This window comes from Bufo gargarizans, chromosome 8 (genome assembly GCF_014858855.1).
Source record: "Bufo gargarizans isolate SCDJY-AF-19 chromosome 8, ASM1485885v1, whole genome shotgun sequence".
NCBI classification, from domain to species: domain Eukaryota; kingdom Metazoa; phylum Chordata; class Amphibia; order Anura; family Bufonidae; genus Bufo; species Bufo gargarizans.
The window spans coordinates 72,386,027-72,398,703 of record NC_058087.1 but is presented as its reverse complement, the minus strand read 5'-3'; the positions used below and the strand labels follow the sequence as shown (position 1 = coordinate 72,398,703).

At 45.9% G+C, this 12,677-nt stretch overlaps 1 protein-coding gene across 1 annotated transcript; it reads left to right on the top strand.

Moving 5' to 3' along the window:
• The first annotated feature begins 18 nt into the window (after positions 1 to 18).
• On the top strand, positions 19 to 11,094 carry TMEM41A (transmembrane protein 41A). Its single transcript, XM_044304277.1, has 5 exons — positions 19 to 163; positions 5,071 to 5,224; positions 6,313 to 6,474; positions 7,483 to 7,621; positions 8,560 to 11,094. The coding sequence occupies exons 1-5, from the start codon at positions 60 to 62 to the stop codon at positions 8,772 to 8,774; spliced, it is 774 nt and encodes a 257-aa protein (XP_044160212.1). The 5' UTR covers positions 19 to 59; the 3' UTR covers positions 8,775 to 11,094.
• Positions 11,095 to 12,677: the final 1,583 nt, after the last annotated feature.

Here is a 12,677-nt window from a genome sequence, read left to right as displayed (position 1 = left end):
GTCCGCGGCAGCAGGTTCCGGGGTATTCCTGTTCCGCTGCTTCTAGCCGAGAATAGATCATGCGCTCTCTTGCCGGGTTCTTCTTGGTGTTTGTCTGCGCCACCTTCTACCTGTACGTGCTGAGCACCCGCCTGCGCCCGGGCCGAGGACGAGAAGCCGAGAGGTGGGTGAAGGTGCACTTCTGTCCTGGTGTAGGTGCCAGGTAGCAGACACCAGCCACTGCCCGTGTGAACAGGACCCAAGCGGCTGGTGTCTGCCATGGTAGTTGCTATGGCAGAATGAACATGTACATGATGGGCCACTCGTTATGGGGGAGGCATCAGCCACTTATGCCATATTCTGAGTTCTTATAAAGGGGCGTGGTTACATAGGTGACATGTCACCGTGATGAAAAATGGCGCACGGGTAGTCCCCTCAGGGTTGTGACTAGAATGTATGGGCACCTAGGAGGATCCCTAAACCTAAAACTTTACTAGGCGCTACTTTCTTAGGGGCTTTTCATATCAGTCCAACAAAAAAAAACTTTTTTTTTTACTACTGTCTTAGGGGCTTTTCATATCAGTCCAACAAAAAAAAACTTTTTTTTTTTACAATGGAAACCTATGGTGAAGGCCGCCACTGTATGGCATCCGTTTTATACATACGGCGTATAGGATAAAAGCTTGATGTGAATGCAGCCTTAGTCACATGATCTCCGCACAGCCCATCCACTCTAGTCCTTCCCGCCACCTCACGTAAGGCTGACCGCAGCAATCTGCAGAATAGCGACCTCCATGAAGTGTGTATATTAGGGGGAGAATGCCACAGAGCGGATCCAGGGCTATTTAATCTGTTGCTTTTGTTGTTAGTGCTTATGTGCCGTTCCTCTGTTATTGCTCCTAGAATTTAGGATAACTGTAAGGGGCTGTTTACACGGTGGGTTTTACTGCGGAACTTTGGCATGCACAGCCGCACCGATATTTCACTGAAATCCCACCGTCCGCTCGTTTTAATCGGAGGCAGCACTGAGGATCGCAGAACGTACGCGTCCCTTCTCAGCATAGCCACAGCTTTAAGGTACTCTGCGCTGTTTTCCATTCAGGTGAATCGGGGGCAGAAACCACGCAGGCATCGGCAAACTTTCAGCGTGGGGGTCTATGCCAAATGTCCACAGCAAAAGACACTGTATGAACATGCTTAAGGCTATAGCCACACGTCAGGTTTCCTAAAGCAGTTTTGGAAACCATAATCGGGAATGGATCATAAAAGCAGAGAAGGTATACAGGGCAGATCCGACTTCTTTTTATGAATTCACTCCTGGTTTTTACTTCCAAAACTGCATCAGTATACCTGAACGTGTGGCGTACCCCAGCCATGCCCACCAAAAGTGTGTGTCCCCACTCCCTGATTGAACAATGTCAGCGTGTAGGGACATGCCCCTCAACCGGTAAGACTCTGGGTTTTTTTTTTTTGGGTTTTTTTAATATATTTATAGGAATTTCAAACTTTTATCGGAGGAACAATAGTACAGTGCAGAGTTCTAAGAAAAAAATGCTCCAGAGTTTTTATTTCGCAGGCAATACGATGATTTAATAAAAGGGACATGTCAGGAGTGGCGAGAGGTCCTCTTCATTGTAGCAGAATCTGTTACCGTGTTTCCCCGAAAATAAGACCGGGTCTTATATTAATTTTAGTCCAAAAAAACACACTAGGGCTTATTTTCAGGGTAGGGCTTATTTTCTTTTCTTAAAAACCTGTTAAAATCTAGGGTAAAAATTCTGTGTCCCGAGCCCCCCCTTATCAGGTCAGGAGTTCGTTTTTTATATCATTAGGTATTTCTGGTACTGTAAAAATACCTGTTTAACAGCGTTTACAGTACGGTACTCTTCTCTGAGGTGATGATTGGTCCCTGTACAGAGAGGTGCGTCAGCCAGCTCCGTGCAAAAAGGGCGGGGGGGGGGGGGGCGCAGACGTCAGCGGGAGGAGGGGAGGAAAATGAAGAGCCGAGATTGCCGCTGACGTCAGCGCGCCGAAGACGGCTTCTGGAGGGAGGAGATCCACGGCTGACGTCAGCGGCAATGAAACAGGGAAGCAGCAGCAGACATCAGCCAGGAGGAGAGAAGAGAACCTCCGGCGGGACAGCAGTGAGCGAAAACTTCTTTTTTTTAAATATACGGTAGCAGCAAACGGAGACACTAGGCAACATTTACAAAGCGTTTTTAAGGAGATTTACTAGGTCTTATTTTCGGGGTAGGGCTTATATTACAGCCCGTCCTGATAATTGAGATAGGGCTTATTTTCGGGGTAGGGCTTACTTTCGGGGAAACACGGTAGTAAACGCCCTTGGTCATTGTGGGTCCAGCTTCTGTAACCCAGGCCCTGCAGGTGAGATGTGGTATTACATGGTGACCATATCCTACATAGTCGCATGAAGTCCGCCTGAGCGGGAGCATCTCTTTTGAACAGTGGGGGAAAAGTAATTTCCTTCATTGCTTACAGTGTATATTACAGTGTGCCAGAATCCCAGGAGTAAGACTTCGGGTTACTGGTCAGACGGGGCAGTCTTCCCATCTGCATACAGCTTTATAAGAGCTGCTGGACCTGTTCTCTAGTAAGGCAGAGTTCACACTTCAGTTATTTGATCAGTAATTTCCATCAATTATTGTGAGACAAAACCAGGTCAAAAACACAGAACAGGCGCAGATCTTTCCATTATACCTTATCTTTACTACAGGTTTTGGCTCACAATAACTGAAGTGTGAACTCGGCCTTACAGCGGTGAAAGTCCATAATGTAGAGCAAGTGACAAGTATATGAGACAATACTAAAGTCTGTGATCTAGAGCAAAAGACACGTATATGTAATGATGCCAAAGTCCATGCACTGAATAGCTAACTGCCCGTAGGTCTACACCCTGATTTGCGTAGTCTTCATCCAGAGTTCTCCCATAACATAAATCAAAGGATAATGGACCCAGGTTTCTGATTATTGCCATAATGCCCTATTCTCGTTGCGCCATTCAGATCATGTAGCATTTGACGGTAAGAATAGTGTCACGGGCAGCGCTGTCAGTGGGCACTGTTGGTATCCATCACTGTATTATGGTTTCTGCCATATGGTGCCCCCCACAGAGTTGTATCACAAAATTATACTAGGTCCGCATAGATGTCTGTGGGTGCCATACAGCAGCATAAGCGCCAATTAAAAGTGATGGCATGTGTGCCAATCCCTGGCTGGGTACAAGTGAATGTGCTTTGCGTGAGAACACTTGTAAATCATATGGAGGATAACTTATTTGAGGACAATCCACAACCGCCTCATTCACGCGACTGTAGGCCGTCCGTGCCCATATTGTGGACTGCAAACGGCGGTTCTGCAATATACGGGCACCGGCCGTGTGAATTCTATATCGGGGATGCAGACCCATTGACTTGAATGGTTCCGCAATCTGCAAGATACGGAGCAGAGGCATGGATCGGAAGCAATTCCGTGGGCTTTGGGGTCTGTGCCTCTGCACCGCAAAAGATAGGACATGTCACATCTTTTTCCATATATTGCAGAAGGCGGACCTATTCAATTGAATGGGGCCGTGCCGCAGTAGGGGATTCTCACGGCTGTGCATTGCGGGCTGCTATTTGCATTTGGATGGCTTACATTCGTGTGAATGAGGCCTAGGGTCACATTAGTGGCATTGTCTATACCAGCGTTCTCCCCGAAATAAATGTATCAGATGACGGGTAGAACCTGGGCTTGAAAGCCTTGCAGATGTGGCATATGTAAGTTTAGTCGGAGCCTGTGTGTGCGAAATCAGATCGCCATTGCGGGAGGGAGAGGCCGAGCCCTGGGCCGACTGCTGCTCTGTCTCTCGGACTTCAGATCAGATCACAAAAGCAGCGAGATATTGATATATTGCAGGAAAAACGCAGATAAATGTCTTCCTTGGATTTCTTTGGAATTTCTATGCTAGGAGTTGGCTTTTTTCAATTCCATCAGGATTGTCTGAGTTTTTAATATTGATGACGTATCCCTAGTATAGTTGATCAGTTTCTGATTGGCGGAGGTGCGAGGGTCAGATCCCCACCAATCAGCTGAAGAAGCTGCGGCGCCCCGGTGAGCACCATGGCCTCCTTGCCACATAGTATACCAAGGACAGCGCCGTCCATTGTATAGTAGCCGTGCTTGGTATTGCAGGTCAGGCCCATTCACCTGCATAGGACTGAGCTGCGGCTAGGCTAGGTGGCCCTTGGAGCGCTGCAGTCTTTTTAAACAGCTGATTAATGGGCGTGCCAGGTGTTGGACCCCCAGCTATCAGGTCATCAGTATTGAACACTTCGACAAACACTTTAATTGATGGATCACATTAAAGGGTTCTTCAGGCTTTAACTAAAAATCCCTCTTCTGACCTGCAGAAGCATGTTCATTATGGCAGTGCTGACACCCGGCTGCTTCCATTTCCGCCATCTCTGCTGCGCTCACTTTAGTGACTGTACTGGCTGTGGCCTGTACAGCTGTGGGGTGTGACAGCGCAGCAAAGATTGCAGAATCGGCAACGCAGTGGCGGTCTAAGACTACTTCCATATCTGCAGAGATGGTATCCAGATGTTCCGGCAAGGTAACAGACTGCCATAGTTCACCACATCCGGCCTAGCCAGAATTGGCTGTGCACCGTCAGACCTCATTGACTATAATGGGATTTTACAGGGATTTGGGCAGTTTCCAGCATGAGCGCTGGGTTTTGGCTGAACAATTCTGGAACATCTCCTAGAATTCTGCTGTTCCTGTGTTATTCCCTCTGGAAATGTAGGAATAAACTGACTTGTTTTTTGGCCAATGCTTATATACCTTTCATTCTATTCTTGCACACTGTGACAATGTCCAGTCAGTGCTGCCCGTGTCAGACTTTTTAGGGCACATCTCTGCTGACCAGAATGGGGCAGTGTGAGCCCTCTCGGGTTACGATATTTGGTTGCTTACCAACTTTATGCAAGGAAACTATTGCCACCATGAAAACGTTTATTTGAGATGCACGACTCCCTCCATGTCTGCCAGGTTCTAGTACACATCATGAAGCTCCTCTTGTCACCATTACAGGTCCTTGGTGTTTCCTTCAGATCTGGATGAACTCCGTGAGCTGGCTGACTTTCTGCAGGACTATAAGAGGGAGCACCAGTCATATGTCGCCCTCCTGTTCTGTAGCGCATACTTATACAAGCAAAGCTTTGCCATCCCAGGATCCAGCTTTCTGGTAAGTCACTTATTGCATTTATGTGCGACTTTCTTTGGCTAGTGCTGCAGTATTTTCATTAGGTAAGAAATACTTTCCTATTTGAATGGCTGTCACTTAGTATTGTCCTCATCAGCAGTATTATAGTCTCTGGTGTGGAAAGATTGTGTATGGCCATGACGTCTTGCCCTGTGTTTTTGGCATCTGAAAGAAATGTTAGCCATACACATTAGATAGCTGCCGGTGGAATTCAGGAGGCCACCATCTACATTAGATGGTCAGCCAAACCCATTGACATTGCTAGGTACCTCCAATGTGTATGGCTAGCTTTAGCCAATTAAGACCCAGGAATCTTAACGGTGTTGTTGTCTAGGGTCAACCACAATATTATGTAGGCCTTCGACAGAACTGTACCACATTAAAAAGGCATTCACCTGCTCCAGTGCCAATGGGTCTGCTCCAGCTACTGCCTGTCCCCAGTTTGTATTAGATATGATCTTGTCCACTTAGTGGCCTCCGCAGTGGCGTGTCCCCAAGCGGCATATGACCCGAAATGATGTGACGCTTGAGGACATGTCATTGCTGTAGCCAGTAAATTACTCTAGTGACCCTGCCCAAATATTTACACATTGGGGACTGGAAGGAGCTGGACAGGACCCTCTGTACTGGAGCGGAGTGATGGGAAGCAGGTGAGTCCCTTTTTATGTTGTGGCTTACAGCGCTGCCCAGAGTTTTGAAAAAATAGGGGTTGAAGCTGAGAAATTATTTCTAGGACCTGTCCTTCAGCTATATACAAACCTGAAATGCTTGTGACTCTGGCCGTGTGATTTGCAACATTTCATACATGGGGAGGAGGCATGCATGTTCTATGTACATGTATGTGTGAACCACACTAGCCTCAGTGCACAATGCATCAAAGCCCTGCAAAAGCCATTTATAATTGGTATCAATGGGTGAGGTACGCTACTGTTAGAAAGACAACTGAGCCTACCATCAACGATGGGAGAATCGGAACACAATGACACTGTGTTAGTGTACATGGTAGGGTTTATTGTACCTATATGGATTTATATGTTCTCAGTGATCAAACCCTTTTTGTTTCTTTGCAGAACCTACTTGCTGGGGCGCTGTTTGGACCATGGATGGGCCTGTTTCTATGCTGCACCCTGACCTCTCTGGGTGCCACGTTCTGTTACTTACTGTCTCAAGCCTTTGGAAAACAGATTGTAATCATGTATTTTCCTGAGAAGGTGGCCATGCTGCAGAATAAGGTAACTGTCCCAATCAAGCGGTTGTCTGGCTGGGAAGTTATAAAAAAACAAAAAAACCTTGCCAATCACAACTTCTGGTCTGATACTTACCAGTTCCCCCGTCAGCCTCTACTTCCTGGTCCTACTTGACACGCCACTTTTCCATGTCAAGAGGGGCCAAAAAGTACAGACTGACTGAGGACACAGGAAGTCACGGAATGGGAACCAAAAATAATAATAATAATAAAAAATTCCCAACCAGACAGTCCCTTTTTAAAGAGTTTGTTTAAATTTTATTGCTTTATCTTTTGTTATCTGCAATCTCACTATTCGGTTAAGATGGCCGCCACTGCCCTCACCCTGAGGCTAATCCCGCCTGCCCTCACTAGCCAGTAACAAAAGCCCCCCAAAAGTGTCAGTAACCAGAGCCCTCCACCCTAAAGGGTTAATCTCCTGCAGCACAAAGGGGTCCTTGAGTGAGGGAGCGTCTGCCAAGCGCAGGGACAGGGAGAAGTGCACACAGCCCAGGCACTGTTATCAGCTGCTGGGGAGGACCTGGCTGTAATCATTTACACACAGTCCCTGGCTGTCTGTAATCTGACCTTGCACCTGTGTCCTGTCCTTCAACACATAGAAGGACCATGCATAGCAACCTGATTTTAAGCACAGGTAAAAGTAGGCAGTACAGGGAACTAAACTGTGGAATTAAGGGGTAATTGAATACACAGTGAAAAGTTGAAATGGGGCCACCAAGGAGATATTAATCACCACAATCCAATACTCCAAAAAAAAAAAAATGACAGTTATACGGTTTTCTGAGAATTTGATATTGATGACCTATGCTTAAGATACCGTAGGTCATCAATATCAGATCAGTCAGGGTAGGAGACTGAGCTGTGAGGAGGTCACGGCGCCCGGGTGTCAGACCCCACCGATCTAAAATCTTTCATACAATTATTTAAAAGTCTGTGTTGCCAAAATAGTCAGCTTGAGAAGGTTGAATTGTTTTTGTTTCTAAATGTTGTTCAGATTGAAGAAAACCGCAGCGGCCTGTTCTTTTTTCTACTTTTCCTGCGTTTGTTCCCGATGACGCCTAACTGGTTCCTGAACCTCTCTTCACCCATACTGAACATTCCAGTAGGACAGTTTTTCTTCTCTGTCCTCGTCGGTATGTGAAAAATGATATACAGCGTTTAACTGGTCACTAATCTTTCAACAAAATTTGCATAAATGAAAAGTAGAGGCAAATAGAAGAAACTTTGTAATGCATATATTTTTGAGAGAAAAATGCACCTTTCTCTAGTTATCAGCTCTCCCCATCCACAAACTAAAAATCACTCAGAATTCTATGCTAAGGTCTCATGCACATGGCTGTTGCCTGGCCGTATTGCGGGTCCGCAATACACGGGCATCGGTCGTGCACCGCGCATCCCGGATGCGGATCCATTCACTTGAATAGATCGGGAATCTGGGAGATGTGGTGCCTATTTTATTTTATGGTGCGGACGGATCACGGACCCGTTCAAGTTGAATGGGTCTCAATCCATCCCGGCTACCGCGCGGATGTTGCCCGTGCATTGGGGACCGAAAATTGCGGCTTCCAATGCACGGAACGGCCGCACAATGGCCGTATGCATGAGGCCTTTATCTGCCTTGAGAGACTATGAAGGACTATCTGGTCACTAAAGGATAAAATTACATGCTGACCATAGAAGTCTTTGGAGAGCGGAGGGAAAGGAGTGGTGAGCTGCAGAGAGACATACACTGAGGCTGCAGCAGCTATTAATTGTTTTTATCTCAATCTAAGTGCTTGATTCACATCAGCACTGCTCAGAGTTAGAGAGCAGAATTTCCTTTTCTCTCCCTGTTCTCTATAGGAGACAGCTACTCTTCACCCACTAATGCAGGGAGAACTGAGAATTCTATATGGACTCTGCAGAGAGGGAATACTGACAAAAATGGCAGAAACAAGTTCAAATACAGTGGCCAGAAGTTTACTGATGTAGACGCTTATTCTGAAAGTTTAGGTTTACTTTAAAATACTATAGTACATGTGTTTTAGTTAAACCTGAACCAAGCCGTCATCTTGTGTTGCCTTACACCTAGGTCTCCTACCCTACAACTTCATCTGCGTCCAGACAGGCTCCATTTTGTCAAAGATCAAATCTTTGGATGACATGTTTTCGTGGGGAACACTACTAAAGTTATTGGCAATAGCGCTTGCTGCTCTAATCCCTGGCACCATTGTCAAGAGGTTCAGTCACCACAAGCTGGAACTAAAAGGAAAAGAACACATGATGAATGGCAGAAAATCCACGTGAAGGCTTCTCCCTCCACACAGAACCCTTATTGCAAGCAATCTCAGAGACCCTAATGAAAATCTCTTCTTATTTCTAGACAGGTGACCACATTCTTCGGTGTGAATTCCGCAGTGGATCATTTTGTCTAAAGTCAGGTATTCTTAGCATCTCTTGTACACAAACTTTTTCGGCATGAAAGTCTTAATTCGACCGTGGGTCGTCTGTGCCGATGCGGCACTTTTTAAACAGTCCTTTTTGTATTCATTGTTTTTAGTAAGAATTTGTAGAGTTTGTCTTATGAATGTATTTTTACCTCTTGTCTATTGTCAGTTTTATTTCATATTGAGGTTATAAAAGTCCACCTAAGGGAAATGCGTTTTTGAAGAGCATATGTGCCCTGACGGAGCTCTAACCTTGATCTGCTTGAGTGGTGAGACAGGCAAAGAGCCATCCACTAAACAACCCCAAAGCGATCTTCTGTTCCCCCTGACCATATGCTAAAGAGGACATGTGAACCCCCTTAGTGTACGTACCTGAGTCTGAGCAGGAGGAAGGAGCCCTCTCGGCTTATAAGGAGTGCTGAAAGTGCTCACGTGCCGTCATTAGCATGCAATGCAGAGGAGTTTTTGGCCTCTTGGTCCGAAGACTGGGGAATGTGTTGTAGGTGCACCCACAAAACCCGGCCTGCCCTTGAGCCGGACACTATAATAAATAGATGTATCGGTTTACAAATTCTCTTTAGCAGGCATCCTCAAACTGCGGCCCTCCAGCTGTTGTAAAACTACAACTCCCACAATGCCATGCTGTAGGCTGTTCGGGCATGCTGGGAGTTGTAGTTTTGCAACAGCTGGAGGGCCGCAGTTTGAGAATGCCTGCTCTTTAACATTCTCTCAGGATTGTAGTCCCCATAGTGAATGTGATATGCAGCAGAAGGTCACATCTATGATTTTTAATTATAGGGATGTTGTGATGTCTTTATAGATTTGGTATATTACATAAGGGACTGTTTTTGTGCCTCTAGCCTTGCGTCCAAGTTTGGACTGTGATAAATGTCCATGGTTGGATAACCCTCTAAAATTATGGCAGCAAGTGTCGAGAGACACACATGTAAGCACATATTAACTGTACTATAGAAACCTGCCTCAACTTCCAGTGTAAAGAAATAAACTATGAAATATTGAGGACTGGAGGGGATTTTTACCCCAATCGTGCGAACACATGGGCAGCTAACTGACAGGTGCACTTTATTTTTCTTCTTCTTCTGGATCAACATAGGAGGAGACTAGAATGTTATGCTGAACTTGATAAAACTATCTTTTTAAGGGAAAAAAAAATGGGTCCCTATCTATACACAGATTAGGGGAGATCTATTAGTTAAGCCAGCAAGCTGGAGCGGAGCCATCCAGCAAACACATCTCAATGTACTTTCTATTTTATGACGGAGGAGCTTCTGCAATAACAGTATAACATTTGCCCTTGCAATACTCTATCAAGTCATAATTCTACAAAATGTACACAATTTCAGGTCTGATTATGGTGCCCACAATAATGGCACACCTTACCTCACACCTAGTGCCATATTGCAAAACTGTAGCACCGCAACCTCATGTGTATTATGTGTATTACCAGACTCATAGGGCAGTGCTTGATTGTAAAATTGTAATACTGACCACAGCTAAAATATGTAAAACACACGAATTACTGCTCTGTGTGATTAGGATTCACTGTAAAAGGGAATTATAGGACAGCGTATTATAGGTACAGGTCTGTATGACTAGTAGTCAAAAAGTGAGATCTGTGGCTGCTAGTGGTGCTGGAATAATACAGCAGATACGTAGGGGGAATTTATCATTATAGTGGGGCCACTTTTTTGGCATAAACGTAACTTACACTTTATAGAGTCAGCTGAATTTATGAAGAGTTTTGATGTTTTTGAATATTTGACAACTCTGTCTCATTATTTCTGGTGCTGACAGATTTATAGGTTGCAACTTTTTAGTAAGTTGCTTATTTGTTACTCCAAGGAAAGGGTGAGATAAAATGATTACTGAACAGATAGAAGTCGGCACTACTGGGGCTTCATGCAATCTGTGCGTACGACCGCTGGTTGGGAGTCAACCTAAGCCAATCAGGGATGGTGTTCTGTGTCATAGACATTTATGGGGTCATTTATAAAACTAGTGTAAGATAGAACTGGCTTAGTTGCCCATAGCAACCAATCAGATTCCACCTTTCACTTTCCAAGGAAGCTGTCAAAAATGTAAAGCTGGATTCTGGTTGCTATGGGCAACTAAGCCAGTTCTACTTTACACCAGTTTGATAAATCACCCCATTAATTTGCAGTCCCAAGATAATTGGAAAACACGGCACTCGCCGTACAATTAAAATCCTCTTCATTGCACTTGCAGGTACATAGGAGGTGGACATCAAGGCAACGGCCATTCCATAGTCTGACTAAGTGGGACAGCGAATGAAACGGCCGTTGCCTTGATCTCCACCTCCTATGTACCTGCAAGCGCCATGGAGAGGATTTTAACCGTATGATGAGTGCCATGTTTTTCACTTGTCTTGGGACTCCGAATACAATGATTACTGATGAGACCTGCACCTATTGCTAAATTTGTTGCAAATTGGAGCACCAAAAAGAAAACCAGATGGGGACAAGAAATGATAAATTCCCCACCCACATTTTGTGTCCAGTATAAGGCCCCTTTCAGATGAGCGAGTGTCCTGCTCCGGACTCGCAGCGCAGCACCCTGTACTGACCTTCCAGCACTGCCAGGGTTGCATAGTATTATGTTAGTTTATGATGCTATGTAACCCTTACAGTTCTGGAATGTATTGGATAACACTGACAGCATTATGTGAAGGTTACATAGCATCATAAATCATAATGTTATGTAACCCCGGTAGTGCTGGAAGTTCATGCCGGCTGCTGCACTGCAAGTCCACAGCGTGACACCTGCTCGTCTGAAAGGGGCCTAATAATGAGGAGAGCACTCTCTTAGGGCTGTGTCTGCATGTATACACAGCAGTCACTGCAGAGCGGGGTGGGAGAGTGCAAGGGGAGCGATCCCTCATGAATACACCAGACTCCTAATCTATGTTTCTGTTAGTGATTCTAGTAGTCAAATGTTGTGTCATTTTGGATGCCAGTAGTAAAGGCCTGTAATTGGAATATTGTAATGTGCTTCACATAAGGCAGCATATTTCGGTTTTCCATCCCCCAGAGAAAAAAAGTGAGTTGGTGTCTCTATTCCAGCATGTCCCTGCTGCTTCGGACATGTCGGACAACATCTGTAAGCTGGCAGAGTCACTTTAAGTGGTCATACAGCTCAGTTTGGCACAGAGCAATTATTGGGCCTCCACATAGCCATACCTCTATGCCTTAGATTTCATCTGCAGACATACCACAGTTTTTCCCCTCACCCATTTGATTAGGACCTCCCATCCAGGACAGGAAACCTTAAGAGATAAAATGGTTCACACCCCCACCACACCTCAGTTCAGGTTTCCTGTCCTCCGGATAGGAGGTACCTGAGGAGCTCTGTGTCCTATTGTTGCTTTGGTTCTTGCCTCGGGAGGCTGGGGAGGTTCGGGTCTACTATACAGTAAAAAATACCTATCCCTGGCAGCGTCTGTCTCATTGGGAGCCACTGCCCGAGCCTTCTTCCTGCCTCCTCCCAAGCCTCATTGGGGAGCCACTGTGGCCGTGTTCAGGCGGCTTCCGGTCCATTGCAGCAGGGTGCCCAGCGTCCCGCTTCCAAGATAGCGGTGTGCGCTTCTCTTGCGTTCTGCTCATGCGCGCTGGCAGGGCCCCTTCCAGCTCATTGATGTCATTTCCGGGGCACCGGGCGAGGTGTGGGCATCCTCATGCGTTGGATTAGGCATTTTTGGGCCTGGGGTTAAAAGGAGCCAAGGCGG

Bases quoted from the DNA above. Each gene is read 5' to 3' on its own strand.
- TMEM41A (XM_044304277.1), top strand. From the start codon at position 60: ATGCGCTCTCTTGCCGGGTTCTTCTTGGTGTTTGTCTGCGCCACCTTC. The intron at 164-5,070 runs GTGGGTGAAGGT...TCACCATTACAG, and splicing joins CGAGGACGAGAAGCCGAGAG to GTCCTTGGTGTTTCCTTCAG. The intron at 7,622-8,559 runs GTATGTGAAAAA...CCTTACACCTAG, and splicing joins TTTCTTCTCTGTCCTCGTCG to GTCTCCTACCCTACAACTTC.